Here is a 16,895-nt window from a genome sequence, read left to right as displayed (position 1 = left end):
CCTGCCCCAGGGACCTCCTGTCCAGCACCACCGGGCGGTCAGTTTCTGCCAACATCTGCCAGCAGGTCTTCGCGATAACTCCGGGGCAGCATGTAGTAGACCCGGGTCTTGTCCACGGCCCTGGCCGCCAGCAGCCCTTTCCGCACAGATGTATAGCTGCCCGCCCAAGGGCTGTGCTGCACTGTGACGGTGGCCCTGGGGGAGGCTGCCAATAACCTGGCCACCACCTCAGCCGTGCTCTGGCCCAGAGACCCAGCCTGGAGCTGGAAAGACACAGGCTGCCAGAGGCCCTTGCTCAGCTCCAGCATATCCGTGAGCAGCTGCTCCTCATAGCCATTGCCCAGTACCTCCTGAGGCCAGCCCAGGGCCACTGTCACGTGGGGGAAAACCTCAGCCACAGCGGTAAGCAGCTCCTTGCCGGGCACGTAGCCAGGCACTGCAAAGCTCCCATGGGAGACTGTGGCCCCCACCCACACAGGCAGAGAGAGGCGATTGAGGTTGGAGAGGTGGGCCAGCACGGCCAGGGCTGGCCGAAGGGCCGTGGGCTCTACTATGTGCAAATAGACTCCCCAGCGTCCAGGGTATGTGGCGAGCTGCAGCAGGCACGACTCCAGCGCCAGGGCAGAGTCACGCGAGGCATACACGATGGGCACGGCATCTCCAGCGCCAGACTCCTGGAGGCTGATGTTCAGCAGGATCATGCCTTCTTTTCCTGGGAGAGGCGGCGGAGGCCACAATGACTGTGCCTGCCTCTCTCATAGCTCAGTGTGGCTAAGGGCTCAAGGGTGCTGGTCCGAAGGCCAGGAACCCCATCCCCTTGGCAACACTGTCCTCCCCCACCTCCTAGCTGCTATGTTCCAAGGTAACAGAGTCCCTGCCCCAAGCAAAGGAAAACCCCTGCAGATTATCTGGGAGCACAGGGGCTGCAGCCCTCACCTGAGAGTTGAACTGTTGCATTGCCCTGGATGTCAGGAACCTGCCACTCCACGCTCAGAGCGTCGCCCCCGGGGAGCTGGAGAAGGGGGATCAGGCTGCCTCCTGTATAGTAACTTTGCTTCCGTGTGGCGTTCACTGTGGGACCCCAAATTGTCATAATGAAGCGCTGCCGTTCACAGAGCGCCTTCTGTGTGCCACAGCTACCCACACTTCTATCCTACAGCCAATGGCAGAGTTGCTGGGATTGGAACCGGTTGGAGCCAGGTTTGTCTGGTTCCCCTTCACCTGGGTGGCTCCCAGGAGAGGAATGTTGAATCTGATGGGTCCATGGCCTAACTGCAGGCTCTCCTAGGTTTGGAGTCAGGGAATGAGGGGTTTGAACAAGGGAACAGGCAGCATCTGGGTCATTGGTGAGTGGGTGCAGCAGAGGGGCCGCTCTCTGAAGTGTTAGCGTAACCCACAGAGAAGCTAGGTTGCCAGTGCAGGCACATGGGTTTGGAATTTTCTGGGTTCCAATCTGAGCTGTGCCACGGACAAGCTGGATGGCTGTATTAGTTCCTTCACTGCTCTGAACCCCCGTTTTCCCGCGTATGGAAATGGAACCTCTGCTCCATGGACGGATGCAGCTTAGGTAGCACGCGGCACCAGGACTGGCACACGATCGGTGCTGAGTGGTTCCTTCTCCCTACTCCACCCAGGACTTCCCCTTCCGATGCCCCTGCAGAAGCCAGCCCACCCTCCAGACCACTCCCTACTTGCAAGCTGCTTGAACTGCGACAGGACAGGCTCGAAGAGGTCATAGTAGATTTGGTGGTTGGCACAGTTGTCCCGGATGTAGAGGAGATCGTCCACTGACACGGGGTCCGTGACACCCTGCCACAGTGTCAGGCTGTACCTGGGGCCCAGAGAGCAGGCTCAGCGTCGGCCTAGGCCCACCTGGGTCCTCAGTCCCTGTGCTCGGAATTGGACCCTAGCTGGGTAGGAGTGCGGCCTCTGACTTCCCACCAGCCCCTTCTTCCAGAGCTACCCGCTTCCTGGGGGCAGAAGAAGCCGCAGAGGCTTTGGGGAGGATAACTGGAAGCAGAAGCCCAGAAGGAGGGAGAGGGTGCCTCTTTTCTGTTTTAGGAAAGAGGACGGGCACAGGGGAGAGGGGAGCAGTGTGGATGAAGGTGTGGATGAAGGGGGAAGCCTCAGGACTCCTGTGGGGAGCTGCTGAAGGTGGGGCTGGGTAGCCGGGGCAGAGGTTGCAGGGACAATCTGTGCAGCCCACAGCTGGCTCCCCTGGGAGGAAGCTGTGGGGAGGCAAGTTATGTCTTAGTGTAAACTCAACAGGCAGGAAGTCAGTTATCCACCAATGGACGGGTTGCCTGTCACCAGAAGTATACAAGCAGAAAGGGATGCTCTGTAGGATGTGAGCGCCAATGGGGGTTAGACTAGAATCTTTAAGACCAGCCATGAGCATCTGGGATCTTCCTGGGGGCATCAGTGCCTCGGGGTGGGTTGAGCAGGAGCAGCGGCTGGGCCAGGGGCGGGGCGTTCTCACCTGTCCGACTGGCCCAGCAGCCAGCTGAAATGGGGCCAGGCAGCACGCGCCATGACAGCCCGCACGGGGAAGGTGACCCTCTGCGGCAGCGCTCCCACCAGCTCCTGCATCTTCTCTATCATGGCTCGGGTGTATGTGCTTTTCGGGAACAGGGGCACGTAGAGGGTGGTCCAGCCTGGAGACAGGGTGGCCTCAGGATACTTCTCCTGGACCAAGGCCAGGAACCTGCAGAGAATCAGAGACACGTCTTTCAGAGCCTCGCTGGCCCCGTCCTCGCCTCCTGGGTTCCCATTGCTGTGCTGGAATGTGGCAGGGCCTGCTGAGTCTATGATGTAAAGGCAGAAGCAGAGTCCTGAAGAGCAGGAGTGGCTTGTTCAAGGCCCCACAGGTAGGCATGGATTTTAGAGTCAGAGGGTCTGGGTTCAGGTCCTGACTGTGACCTTGGGCCGCTTTGATTCTCAGAGAAGGCATCCCTGGGGGCAGGGCCTCTTCAGCATCCCCTTATAGACAGAAGCAATGAAACCCAGAGCCCCAGGGGTCTGGGCTCTGCCTTCTGTGAGAGTCTCTGAAGCTTCAGATTTTATTTTAAAATTTCATTCGGATTTTGCCCTGATGCAAATTTTAATAGGCAAATAATGTTCCCTTCTCTCTCCCCAACTACTGAGTAAAATCAATACTCCAAGAAGAGAAAGATATATTTCTCTTGTGCCACTGACTACAATTTTCAAACTACTGCTTTCCAAATGCACCTCAGTTTGAGAATCACAAATATTGGATGAATGGATTGTTGGCTGGTTGGCTGGACAGATGGATGGAGAGATGGATGATAAGGAGTGTGGGGCTTAGACTCCAAGGCTTGGCTTTGAAATCTTTGCTCTGCCAAGTGCTAGACTTAGGCAGGCCCTTTCACTTTGATGAGATAGTTCCTATACTAATAAAATGAAAATAATAGTACCTACCTCATTCTCATTGTAAGAGTTAAATGGGCCCTGGCCGGTTGCTCAGTGGTCGGAGCATGAGCTTTAGCCTGCACACCAAAGGGTTGCAGGTTTGATTCCCAGTCAAGGGCATGTACCTTGGTTGCAGGCTGGATTCCCTGCCCTGTAGGTGCGCGTGCAAAAGGCAACCAATTCCCGCCCCTCCCCCCCCCCCGGCCCCACCTCCCTTCCACTCTATCAAAAAGCAATGAAAAATCCTCCGGTGAGGATTTAAAAAGAATTAAAGTGTATTCTTCAACTAAAGTGCCTGGGGCACATAATAAACATTCAATAAATTAAGCCTCAATTGCTGTCAGCTTTCTTATCTGTAAAATGGGGGGGAATACTCCTAGCCTAGTGATGCTGCATAGGAATTAAATCAGTAATATCCTATCCTTTTATGGGACCCTCTTTTGTAAGCTGTAGAGTAGCATGCAGTGGTTTGAAGGCTGTTGGTGGCAGTGCTGGGATTTCATGGGGGCTGGGCAAGGAGTCAGCAGTTTAGACTTTCCTAGCAGGTCAAGCCCTGTCCTGGTCACTGGGGATACAGAGCATACCCAGAGGAATCAGGGCTGTGGGAGGAGGAGGTGTGCTTTCAGCCTGGGTGTTGGGGCTCTTTTGGAGGAGGTAATGACTGGGCAAAGGTTCATCAGGAAATGGGAGAAAAGCATTCGAGGCAAAGGGAACAGCCTGTGTGAAGGCTCAGAGGTCAGACTGTATGGTATTTCTGGAGGCAAAGGCAGGAAAGGCCCCCTGAGCACTTCCTGTGCCAGATGTGGAAGAAAGGGGGCTGGGTACAGTTGGGGCAGAGATGGGAACACTCACTGTGTGGCATTGACTTGGATGGAGATGGGCACGTTGGGGCCCTTCAGGATGTCGGCGTTGATCCATACAGGCCTCCGGACTTTCCCAGCATCTGTCAGTCTCCGCAGGAGGTCCAGGGAGGGGCCCACAGCCTTGATACTCTTAAAGTCTAGCTTGATACCTGCGGGAGGAGGCCGAGGGCTTGGGGAACTGGCTTCTCATGCTCAGGGCAGAAGGAAATGGAAGACATGACTTCCTGGGGCTGAAAGAGCAGGTATGGTATGTGTGTGTGTGGGTGGGGAGAGGATTGGGGGTGGGGGCGAGGATGAGGATGGGGGAAGAAAGAAAGGGACCGGATTCTGGCTGAGTGTGAAGAAGGGCTTTCAAACAGGCAGAACTAACCCAGGCAGGAAGGACCCCTGTAGGAGGGAGAGACATCCTCCATCTCCCCTGTGTCCAAGAGACCACCCAGATCACACCCAGGATGTACTCTTTCACATCCCCATCTCGCCTGGAATTCCCTCGGCCTGGACCTCGGGAACTCCGGGCTGGAAAACCAAGGCAATGAGCAGCTCATGACAGCAACTGGACTTGCCTCCCAGGGGAGCGGTCCCTGCTGACGCTGAGGACTAGAGGGCTGGGAGCTGGGGAGGGGCGGAGAGGTGCTCACCCTTCTGGGAAGAGGCCAGCACAGCATCCAGCCACTGCTCCAGGGTGTTGTCACTATAGATGAGTGGGGGGTGCGCCATGATGGGGACCCCTGTCTCGTTGGCCGTGTTGAGCCCTTCTAGGTTGACATCCGCCTCTAGGACCATGACGTCGCCTGGATAAGACACAGAACTCAATCAGTTCTTGATTGTTTTTAAACAGTCGTTGCTCATCATAAAACCTGTTGCATGTTTATGATCGAACACTCGGAAAATACAGAAAAGCAGGACGAAGGGAACTGTCCATCCACATTTCCACCATAGTTCATGTTTTGATATATTTTCTTTCGTTTTTGCCACTGTATAGTTTTTACACAGTTGAGACCACACTGCATGTCTAATGTTTAATCTCTTTCAACAATATGATACATTTTCACAAACTTTTATATGCTTCGTTAAAGAAAAAAAGGAGACAAAAGGCCTTGTCGATTTAGATACCCCCTCCTATTCCTGAGGCATTCCTGTAGTTTCTAATTTTTTCTACTAATAAATAATGATGCAACATTTGGGGACTTTTTACACAGGAATGGCTGTAGGCCATCTGCCACCATGAGCCCTTTCCCCTGCGGGCTCAATATCCACGCCCTGCTCTCTGGGCTGCCTGGCTCTTGGGCAGCAGGGTTCCTGGCTGTCTGCTGCCACTTCAGGGACATGATTCTCGACCTCCTCGGTGCTCCAGGAGGCACTCCCTACACCTCGGTCCACCTCGGACGCCCAGTGACACCCCGGCTGGGATGGGTCTGAGAGCACTAGGGCTAAGTGAAAAAAGTCAGATGGGAAAGACAAGAACCATTTGATTTCACTCCTCTGCAGGATACAAAACGAAAACAACAAGTGAGCGAAGAAAACAAACTCATAGAAACAGACAACACCAGTCTTTATCAGAGGGGAGGCGCTTGAGGGGAGGACAGAGGGTAAAGGGGGTCAAATATAGGGTGATGGAAGGAGACGAGCCTGGGATGTTCAGACACAATAGAGTACACGGATGTTGTATTGCAAAGTTTTACACCTGAAATTCACATAATATTATTTATTAACCAACATTATCCCAATCAATTTAATTTTTTTAGAAAAATATTTTTGTTGATTTCAGAGAAGAAGGGAGTGGGAGAGGGAGATAGAAACATCAATGATGAGAGAGAATCATTGATCAGCTGCCTCCTTCACACCCCACAATGGGGATCAAGTGCACAAACTAGGCATGTGCCCTGACTGGGAATGGAACTGTGACCTCCTGGTTCATAGGTTTTTTTTTTTTTTAAAGAAAGAGACTAAAAAAAGTTTGTTGAATGAATGAATGATCAAACAGCCCAGGTCCAGAAAAATGAAAGACTGCCCAAAGTCACAGAGAATTTTCAGATTTCTCTAAAATCTGGTGTCTACAGATTTTAGGGCAAGAGAGACTAAGGAGAAAATAAACAAATGGGACTACATCAAAATTAAAAGCTTCTGCACAGCAAAAGAAACCATCAACAAAACAAGAAAGCCCACTGCTTGGGAGAACATATTTGCCAATGCTATCACTGATAAGAGTTTAATCTCCAACATTTACAGGGAACTCATACAACAAAAGGAAGATAATCCAATCAAAAAATGGGCAAAGAACCTAACTAGATACTTTTCGAAAGAGGAAATTCAGAAAGCCAAGAGACACATGAAAACATGCTCAAAGTCACTAAGCGTCTGAGAGATGCAAATTAAAAGAACAATCAGCCGAAACCGGTTTGGCTCAGTGGATAGAGCGTCGGCTTGCATACTGAAAGGTCCCAGGTTCGATTCTGGTCAAGGGCATGTACCTTGGTTGCGGGCACATCCCCAGTAGGAGATGTGCAGGAGGCAGCTGATCGATGTTTCTCTCTCTCTCCCTTCCTCTCTGTAAAAAATCAATAAAATATATTAAAAAAAAATAAAGTTGACATTTAAAAAAAAAAAAAAAGAACAATCAGGTACCACCTCACACTGGTCAGAATGGCTATCGTCAACAAATCAACAAATGACAATTGCTGGAGAGGAGGCGGAGAAAAAGGCACTGCTGGTGGGAATGCAGACTGGTGCAGCCATTGTGGAAAACAGTATGGTGTTTCCTCAAAGATTTAAAAATGGAACTGCTATTTGACCTAGTGATCCCACTTCTAGGAATATATCCCAAGAAAACAGAAACACCAATCAGAAAGGATATATGCACCCCTATGTTCATAGCAGCACAATTCACCATAGCTAAGATCTGGAAACAGCCTAAGTGCCCATCAGCAGATGAATGGATTAGAAAACTGTGGTACATCTACACGATGGAATACTATGCTGCTGTATACAGGAAGGAACTCTTACCATTTGCAATGGCATGGATGGAACTGGAGAGCATTATGTTAAGTGAAATAAGCCAGGCAGAGAAAGAAAAATACCACATGATCTCACTCATTCATGGATAATAGAGAACATTATAATCTAATGAACAAAAAGATAGATACAGAGGCAGAGAAGCATCGAACAGACTGTCAAATTACAGTGGGAGGGCTGGGGAGGGTTGCGGGCGCGGGGAGGTAAGAGATCAACTGAAGGACTTGTATGCATAACCAATGGACACAAGACACTGGATGGGGCGGGGGGGCCTGTGCTGGGGGGTTGGGGAGGGGTGTGGGGAAGGTCAACGGGGAAAAAAAGGAGACACATGTACTATTTGTAATACTTTAAATAAAATAAAATAAAAATAAATAAATAAATAGAATCTCGGTAAGTTTCCAGGAAGGGAAGGAAGCAGAGTGCAGATGGTCCCTGGCACCAAGCCTGGCACTTTGCATCACCCGCTTTCATCCCACTTTGCATCCTGCCCAGAGCTCCCGTCTCCCTGGTTTCCTCACTGGCATAATGGGGATGAGCCTCCCCAGGCCACGAACACAGGACATGGACATCAAACCACATTGTACACTGAGGGGCTTCATGAGGGTAGCCTTAATTTGTATGGCTTGAACACAAATAACTGGTTACCTGGGAATACAGAGAGGTCCGAAGGGTTGGCCTCCAGTGAGGCCCAGAGAAGCCGGGTCCACCGGGACAGCTGGGCAGATACAAGGGTACACAAGCCAATGGGTCTGAGGGGTCTCCTACCCCATCTAGCTGCCAGTTCCCATCTGGGGGCAGTGGGGTGCATCGGGAGGGAGCCGGGACTGGAGTCTGGACTGCTGCTGCCTCCCTGATTTGCACTAGCTGCTTCCCCTGTGACACTGTGAGCCCCTTACAGACAGGGCCACCTCTTACTTCTGTCTTCCTCCTGAGACTGGCCCAGAGCAGGGGCCCAGCAAATGCTCAGCAAAGTGGACTAAGAACGGATGGAGAGTGCGTTGTGGCCCTAACCCGACTCCTTGTGATTGCCACCTGGGTCCAGCTTCCTTCTGGAAAAACCTCCCTTATCATTAAAACTGTTACTCGCAGAGCTGTGTGCGCCTGACCTCTCAGGTTACTTGACCTCTCTGTATCTCCTTCTCATTTACTAGAATTAGACAATAAAATATCCCTGGTTAGGCATTCACTGGGTGTTAATTATTATTTACATGGAGTAGCTCACTTAACTAGGTGACACAATGTCCCTGTTTGCCTGGGATAGTCTAGTCTATTTCTGTTACCTCTGCATAATCCTTTTCTTTTTTTTGATCCTCACCCGAGGATATTTTTCCATTGAATCCTTAGAGAGTGTGGAAGGGAGAGGGAAAGACAGAGAAGTATCCATGTGAGAGAAACACAGATTGGTTGCCTCCTGCACACGCCCTGACTAGGGCCTGGGCCGAGGAGGGTCTTGCAACCGAGGTACGTGCCCTTGACAGGAGTCGAACGTGGGACCCTTCGGTCCGCAGGCTGACACTCTATCCACTGGCCAAACCGGCTAGGACTGCATAATTATTAATAATGATCTCTTCCACTATCCAAAGTGCCCTGGTTGGAATAATAAATGAGGCAGTCCTCCTACCAAGACGCCTTTTGTAGAGGGAAAAACTGAGCTGCAGGCAGGTGAAGTCACTTACTCCAAATCACTTCGCTGGTAAAGAGCCAAGGTAAAATTTGAATTTAGTTGTCTTGCCTCCCAGGCCTTCACTCTGGCCCCTCTTTTCCGCATGGACGTTGGTCATGTCTAAGATGACTTCACCAGTTTAACCCTACCACTGGCTCTCCGTCAGGATGCCCACCCCATGTTGGCACCGCCCTCCTCCCAGGGGCCCACCACAGGGCCCTCAGGAAGAAGCCATGCCTGGGGTCCTCGCTGGACCCCTGAAGCTATGCTGTTGGCACTGCTTGGGTGGGGCCCTTGGCTTTCTTCTTGGCCAATGTCACAGCTTGGTAGGGCTGGATCTGTCAGCTGCTCTTGGGCTGACATGGGATGAGCCCAGGGGGGGGGTGAGTCCTGTTCACCCCAGGTCTTATCTCCCAGATAGGAGTCCTCCCTCTCTGGCCTGGCTCTCTCATCAGCGGGAGGGATGTTTTTCTTATCACCAAGGTCTGGCAATCTGCCTTTTAATCAGAGATTCCTGAAGCACAGCAAACTGGCTCTTCCCAGCCTGTGGTGGCCTTTCCTCTCCACCACGCCTGCCTCCTCCAAGAAGTGCTCCCTAACCATTCATTCACTCAGCAAGCTTTCCCCAGGCACTCACACCCAGGCCCTCTGGTGTGGTGACCCTATAGGATTAAGAGCTAGAGGCCTGGTGCCTACCCCTTGTTCTGTGTGACCTTGGACAAGACGGCCTCCCACTCTGGGCCCCAGTTTCCTCTTCTGAAATGGAGAGATTTTGGTTGTGGGGCCGGCAGCATCAGCACTGCCTGGGAACTTATCAGAAATGCAAGTTCTCAGACCCCACCCCAGACTCACTGAATCAGAAGCTCGGGGTGGGGTCAGCAATCTGAAGCGTGCTCCAATCTGAGGGCCATGCCTTTCATTTTGGATGGTTACTGCTTTAGTTTTATTTCTTCCTTATTGAACTGGGTCGGGCGTAGGGCAGTGGCCAGGAGTGTGGGGCCAACCACTCTGGGTTCCTATGTTGGTGTCACCCTGGGTGAGTCACCCAACTTTTCTGAGCCTCCTTTTTACTTTTGCCACATGGTACCCATGAAACTGCTTGCAGATCCAGGAGAACCCATGTGGAACCTGTGTGCCCGTCCCTACAGTGAGCCGTCGCTGACGGGCTGCCATAATCACTCTCAGTTGGAGACTCCGAGGAGCTGCACTATTTGCTCGGGTTTTTACAGCTTGGTAGCGCTGGGCCTCAAGCACACGTTTTCTGGTTTCCTTAGGTGTTGAGGGCAAAGGCCTCCTCAGCAGGGACAGTTGTCACTGACGGGTCATGGGAGGGGTAGCAGGGAGGGCGGGCAGGACATGATGACTTTGGAATCAGACTTCTGGTTCAAGCCCGAGGCTCAGAGCTTATCAGCTGCACAGCCTGAGCCAGTCCCTCCACCTCTGAGCCCCCACTCCCTAGTCTGACAAGCCAGGTGAGTAGCCACCATCGTGCCACGGGATAGGCAGTGCTGTCTAACCCCCACCTCTGCTCTCCCTGAGACAGGCCAGTCAGCCAGGACCAGAAGTAGGGAAACAGATGATAGTTAAACAAGCAGTTTGCAGCCACGCAGTGAATCCTACCTTCCCTAAACCAGGGACACTTCCTCCCCCACCGGCATGCGTCTCCTAAACTCTAAGGGACCCCACAAGGCTTGCAACCAGGGGAGCAGTGTCCCCAAAGCCCCTTTCCTCTGACTTCTTGGGAAGCCAAAGCAGACCAGCCTAGACTCATGTCTTCAGCCCGTTCCTGTTTCGCTGCCCCCAGCTTTAATAGACATCCTCTAAAATTCACCTGGACTCGTGTTGTGAAACGTTTCCTGCACTATGGCAAGAACCCACACACTGCCCTAGCTGGTTTGGCTCAGTGGAGTAACGGTCCTGGGTTCAATTCTGGTCAAGGGCATGTACCTTGGTTGCAGGAGGCAACCAATCGATGTGTCTCTCTCACATCGATGTTTCTCTGTTTCTCCCCCTCCCTTCCACTCTCTCTAACAATCAATTGAAAAATATTCTTGGGTGAGGATTAACACACACACAAAGAACCCACACACTACTGGCTGTCCTAGGCAGACACGCCAAGGGCCAGGTCCCCTTTCGGGGAACACCACCATCTCCCCCACTCCTGCCCTGGCCTGTCTCTGTCCACACAGCTGGACTTACTTTCCAGGGCTGCCCTCATGTCCTTCTGGCTGTTGGCAGCATGGTGCCAGGTGACCAGCAGGCCATCCCGCTGGCTGATCTGGCCCAGGCTCAGCAAGTAGTCCAGCATGTCTGCATCTGGGCGACAAACTGCATCCTCCTTACAGCCTAGAAGGAAGGCCAAGGTGCTGTTAGCCACAGGACCCCTGTCCACTCACCCACCCTCCCTCTCTAGGCTCCAGGGTGTGTCCAGCATGCCAGCTAGCAGAGAGACAGTGGGACCCCAGTCACCAGTGCTGCGGGAGAGGGCAGTACGTGGGCTCCTGGGTGCAAGGAGGCTCCAAACCAGCCTGGGGCAGTCAAGAAATTTACAGAGAAGGGAACATGTATGGGGCACAGGACATTAGAAGCAAAGGCTTGACTGTAGGAAGAGGGCCGCCTGAAGGACTGAACTTTGGCTTGTTGCAGGTGGAATGTAGAGAAAAGGAAGTGGCAAGAGCGATAAAAGCTTTGTGACCAGGTTGTAAATGGCCTTGACTGACAGCAAAGGAGTTGGGCGTGCGCTGAGGGCAGGGAGTGAGTTCTGTGGTTAGAAAGGTCTCCCTGGTGGCAGAGACCCTGTGGGAGGGAGCAGGCCACTTCAGGGGCCCGGGAGGAGCCGGCAGCCTAGGAAAGCCGGAGGAGCCTGGGAAGGTGGTAGGCAGCCCATGGAGGGAGAAGGCAGATGCCTCAAGGTGAAGGGCCTGAGAAGAAAGGCCTGAGGCAGAAGGATGAGGAGGCTGCTCCCAGGGGGCAAGGGTGAATTTGGCTCAATGCACCGTTCGAGATGCCCAAATCACTGCTAGGAAGGAATGCCTATTGGGGGCACGGGGCGGGGGGCGCGTGGTCTGGGCTGAAGACCAAGATTTAGTGTGATTTTCAGGCAACGGAAGCCTGGTGAAGGAGGGAGGGAAAGAAGGCCAAAGTAACCTTCCTCAGGGGAGCGGTCTTGGGGTGGTTGGGAATGGGAGAGGCAAATGGAGCTGAATCTTGGTGGGGATGTGGGATGGGAGAGAAGGCCATCACGGCTGTGGCTGAGGACCAGGAGGGTGGGTGACGAGGACAGATTAGATCTGCCTTGGTGGGGACAAGGAGTGAGGGATGAGGGGAGCTAAGCTAATGGCATGGTGGGGAGGGACCTACCTGGCTGGCTCACCCCCAGCATCATGTAGCCCAGGACCAATCCGATGGCACACACGATGATCACACTGGCAACGCCGGCAAAGCACCACTTGTTTGAGCACTTCTCGCAGGCCATGGCAGCCTCTCTGGAGAGTGTCTCCCAACTCCTCACGGCCCAGAGTCCTGAGTGCTCTGCAGCTGGGATTGGGTGGGAGGCAGGAGCTCCCAAGAGCACCTTTTTCTATCCAGGGCAGGGCAGCTCCTCTGGCAGTTGTGGAGGGTGGAGCTCCTCCTCCCTCCCCACCCTCCGCTTCTTCCCTCTCCCTCCCAGGATCTTAACGGGTCAAGCAGAAAATCCTGTCACCCTGAATATGAACTTTGAGCACATGAAGAGGCAGCCGAGGATGTTGGCCTGAGCCCCCACCCCCGGCCTATCTGCCCTGCCTGGGAGTTGGGAAACCAGGGATCTACAGACCTACAACAAGCGCCTTCCCTTCTCTGGCCCTGGTTCCCCATTGGTAAAAGGAGGCAGGTGGATTGTCCCTTCCTCTTTCTGCCCTGCCCTAGGGAGTAAAGAAGATCTGGCCAGGGCTGGTGACAAGGACAGATTAGGTCTGCCTAAGGAGCTGACTTTTTCTTCCACCCAGATTGTGGCTGATAGTCTATCTACCTGAGATAAACCGATAGGCCTGGCATGCTGCTGGCCTGGGTCATGCAGGTCACGCCTGGGACAACAAGTCCATGCAGAGAGATTGAGTTACCATCTCCAGCAGAGGGTGTCCTGGGGCCCCTGGCAGGGGAAGGAAGTTAGAGACTGTCCCGACTTTAGCTCCCTGGAGTTTACATGAGTCCAAAAATCACCTGTAATGGGCACAAGGACTTCAGCTTGCAGAGGTTCACAGAGAAATCAGCAGGGCCCCTGGGGACTGATTCAGGTGTATGTATGTGGGTAAGAGTGTAGATGGAAGAATGAATGACGGGCAAATGGAGGGAGCCTGGGAGTGGGGAGCAAGTTGGGAGTTTGGTTCAGGTCCGGTGGAGTCCTGAGCTGTGGGTCATCCCCTAGGAGCTACCCAGGAGGACACTAAATATAGGGGTCTGGGGCTCGGGGCCAAAGACAAGGATGTGAGCATCATTTCCTGTCTAAGGCACAGAGAGGAGTGGACGCAGACCACGGGGAACCGGGGAAGCGGTCAAGAAGAGTGGGGCAGAATGAAGAGGGTGGAAAGGGTCCCAGGAGCGAATGCAAGGATCACTTCAAGAAGAAAGGGTGGTCAGTTATGCCAGGAGCAGAGTCCCGTAAGGTCAGCAAAGTGCCGCCAGATTTTTTAAAATATATTTTATTGATTTTTTACAGAGGAAGGGAGAGGGATAGAGAGTTAGAAACATCGATGAGAGAGAAACATCCATCAGCTGCCTCTTGCACACCTCCCACTGGGGATGTGCCCGCAACCAAGGTACATGCCCTTGACTGGAATCAAACCTGGGACCCTTCAGTCCACAGGCCGAAGGGTCTACAGGTTTCCTGAAGTTGGAGCAAACACAAAGCCCTGTCCCGGCTTCAGGTCCATGCCCGCTGTGGCAAAGTCCAGTATGGTCTGCACCGGCCCAGAAAGAGGGCCGGCGTCCAGAACTTCCGGGCCAGGCCGTGCTGTCCCCATCGGGCCGGCTCAGTCCGCTCGCTCCCGGCGGTGCTTCGGCTGGTGCTGCGCCCAGGCCCACAGTTGGAGTCCGCGTGGCTGCCAGACCCCAGGCAGCGGCTGGGCCCAGGTGCCCGCTATGTAGAGAGAGCACGTGAGTGCACGGCCAAGCGCATGTAAAGGCAGAGAGCGCGCACGCTCTTTGTTAAGCTGGGATTATATTATCTGGGGCTTGGGAAGGACCAGGCCCCCTTTCAAAATAACCCGTCCATTTCCCAGTCCCTCCTGTGCTTGGGTGGGGTCCTTCCCCTCACAACTCATTTCCTAGATCTTCTGGGGTCTGTCTCCCTCATCCAATCTGATCCTTTCTCCAGGCTAAGCTCTGCCCCTTAGTTCCTGCTGCCCACGCCTCCTAGTGGGAGCGCCTCCCCTGTGCCAGCGTGGCTTCTACTGCACATGCACCCAGCAGAGGAATTTCCCCTTTACTGTTCACTCCTTCGCCCTCCCCCCCAAAGTCTGGGTGAGTGGACTGACTGTACCCTGGGAGACTGAAAAGCCAGGGGAGGGAGGGTGTGAAGCCCTTTGGTGGGGCAATGCTGCAACTGCCTAGTAAAGCAAGCCCCATTGGGTTCAGCTCCCCAGGCCATCCAACTCAACCATGCCTAGCTACTTACACCAACAGGGGTGCTCTGGGAGGTGAGCCGGCCTGGGTTGCCCCAATAGCGAGCTTGGCGCCAACTGTTGGTGGTGAAACAGCACCAGGTGTTAGACTGGTGGAGTCAGATGGACCTCGGTTTAGCAATCGGTACTTGAGTTCTGGCTGAGAATTCTGAGTCGAGACTCAAACTATAGAGAGGTCATTTAGAAAGTCACAGATGTAGAAGTGAGCTGTAGAAGAAATGGCGTCAGGAAACAAGCTAGAGAGGCAAAGGAAGGGCTCTTGGAGTTTAAGAGAAAGGCAAGGAAAACGTGCCTGGGGGGAGGGGGCGGGGAAAGGTGGCCCCTGCTCTCTAAAGAGAACTCAGATTGGGTTCTTTATTTTGAAGGCTTTTATCTGCTCCCCAGAGGTAGAGAGTTTAGGACGGTCCCAGGGAGGGTCTCAGTGGAATATTCATTAGCTTTCCAGGGGTGTCCCCTCAGGCTCCTGGCTTCCACTGATTGGTCCCTGCTAGGGGAGGGAGTCATTAATCAATGCAGCTGGTCAGCTGTGGTGTAGCTCCCTCTGGTTTTGCTGCTTTTCTGGGCCTGGAGCTGAAACACAGCTGAGGCCTAGATGTCATCTCTAGGGCTTAATGCTTAAGGGAGTGGTTGTGCAAGGGCTTGTGTGTGTGTGTGTGTGTGGGGGGATCCCACGAGGCTATTTCCAGGCCCCCTTGTTCCTCCTCTAAGGGGATCTACCACGTGACTAGTGACATGTGGTCCAAACCACATGACCAGCGACATGAAAGGTCAGGGGGCCTAACCCGAATGACGAGCAATACGCCAGGGGAGGAAAGGTTACCTTGGGGCAAGGTCTTTGTTTTCCCAGTTCTGCCCATTGCTAGGCACTCAGGGCTTTCCAACCTGGTGCCCTTCTGGTGTACCTGGCCCATTGTCCTTGCTGTGCTCATGTCTGCCTAACAGCCTGCCACACACCTGGAGGTGACGGGGAGCCTTCACCTATGAGATAAGCAGAAAACCCCGGCCCCAAATAACGTCACTCACGCTGGAAGTCCTCTATACCAAACCTAGATGTAATACCCGATGTAACTGTAATGTCAACCTTTCCCAGAAACATTAAATCTTAATCAACCAGTATGGAATTTTCTGGTCAAGCACCTGTAAGTAAGGTCATCTGTCACCCCGGCCCTCTCCATTCCCGTAGAGCAGCGGTTCTCAACCTGTGGGTCGCAACCCCTTTGGCAGTCGAACGACCCTTTCACAGGGGTCGCCTAAGACAGTGATGGAGAACCTCTTGAGCTCAGCATGTCAGCATTTTGAAAAACCCTAACTTAACTCTGGTGCCATGTCACATATAGAAATTTTTTGATATTTGCAACCATAGTAAAACAAAGATTTATATTTTTGATATTTATTTTATATATTTAAATGCCATTTAACAAAGAAAAATCAACCAAAAAAATGAGTGTCATAGGTTCGCCATCACTGGCCTAAGACCATCCTGCATATCAGATATTTACATTACAATTCATAACAGTAGCAACATTACAGTTAAGAAGTAGCAACAAAAATAATTTTATGGTTAGGTCAGAACATGAGGAACTGTGTTTAAGGGCCAGAAGGTTGAGAACCACTGCCCTAGAGGCAGTCTGCTTGATGAAACCCCCTCCCTTCTTTTCCTCAAAGACAAGGCTCATGGCCCTGAAGTAATCCTTTCTTTTCTTTCCCTAATAGCTCCCTTTCCCCACCCTGCTGCCTATCAAGCCTTCCTAATAAAATCTCCTGCCTTCCCCTAAGAAATAATCCACTTTGCCTGAAATAATCCACTCTTTGAAAGTCTGAGTCCCACCCTTTTTTTTTGCCCAAAAAAACCTTCCATTTTGTACAACCCCCTAGTACAGTAATGGCGAACCTGTGACACGCGTGTCAGAGGTGACACGCGAACTCTAATTGCTTGATGGGCTGCAGCTGGTTCCCGAATTGCTTAATCAAGTTAATTAGACCTCAAGTTTATGCAGGCAGGTGGAATTCGTCTTTTGACACGAGATGCACTCAGCTTTGCATTTTGGAGGGTGACTCTGGAAGCTGGTATTGAAAAATGGGAAACTAGATACTGTGTGCCCTGGCCGGTTTGGCTCAGTGGACAGAGCACCAGCCTGCAGACTGAAGGGTCCCAGGTTCGATTCCGGACAAGGGCACATGCCTGGGTTTTGGGCTCCATCCCTAGTAGGAGGCTGGTCTCTTCTGGCTCTTCCACAGCCTTCCCTGGGCCCAAATCTTAGCACC

General features: G+C 52.7%; 1 protein-coding gene across 1 annotated transcript; it reads right to left on the bottom strand.

The window, feature by feature from the left end:
- Positions 1–29: 29 nt before the first annotated feature.
- On the bottom strand, positions 30–6,838 carry FAM151A (family with sequence similarity 151 member A). The gene is made up of 6 exons (XM_081088334.1): positions 4,931–6,838; positions 4,282–4,441; positions 2,480–2,704; positions 1,692–1,831; positions 937–1,071; positions 30–712 (listed from the first exon to the last, which is right to left on the bottom strand). Exons 1-6 carry the CDS (start codon positions 5,073–5,075, stop codon positions 39–41), a joined length of 1,479 nt encoding a protein of 492 aa, XP_080944460.1. The 5' UTR covers positions 5,076–6,838; the 3' UTR covers positions 30–38.
- Positions 6,839–16,895: the final 10,057 nt, after the last annotated feature.

Source organism: Myotis nattereri (genome assembly GCF_964212035.1).
Source record: "Myotis nattereri genome assembly, chromosome: 3".
NCBI classification, from domain to species: domain Eukaryota; kingdom Metazoa; phylum Chordata; class Mammalia; order Chiroptera; family Vespertilionidae; genus Myotis; species Myotis nattereri.
The sequence above is the reverse complement of the archived record's forward strand: the minus strand, read 5'-3'. Positions and strand labels throughout refer to the sequence as shown.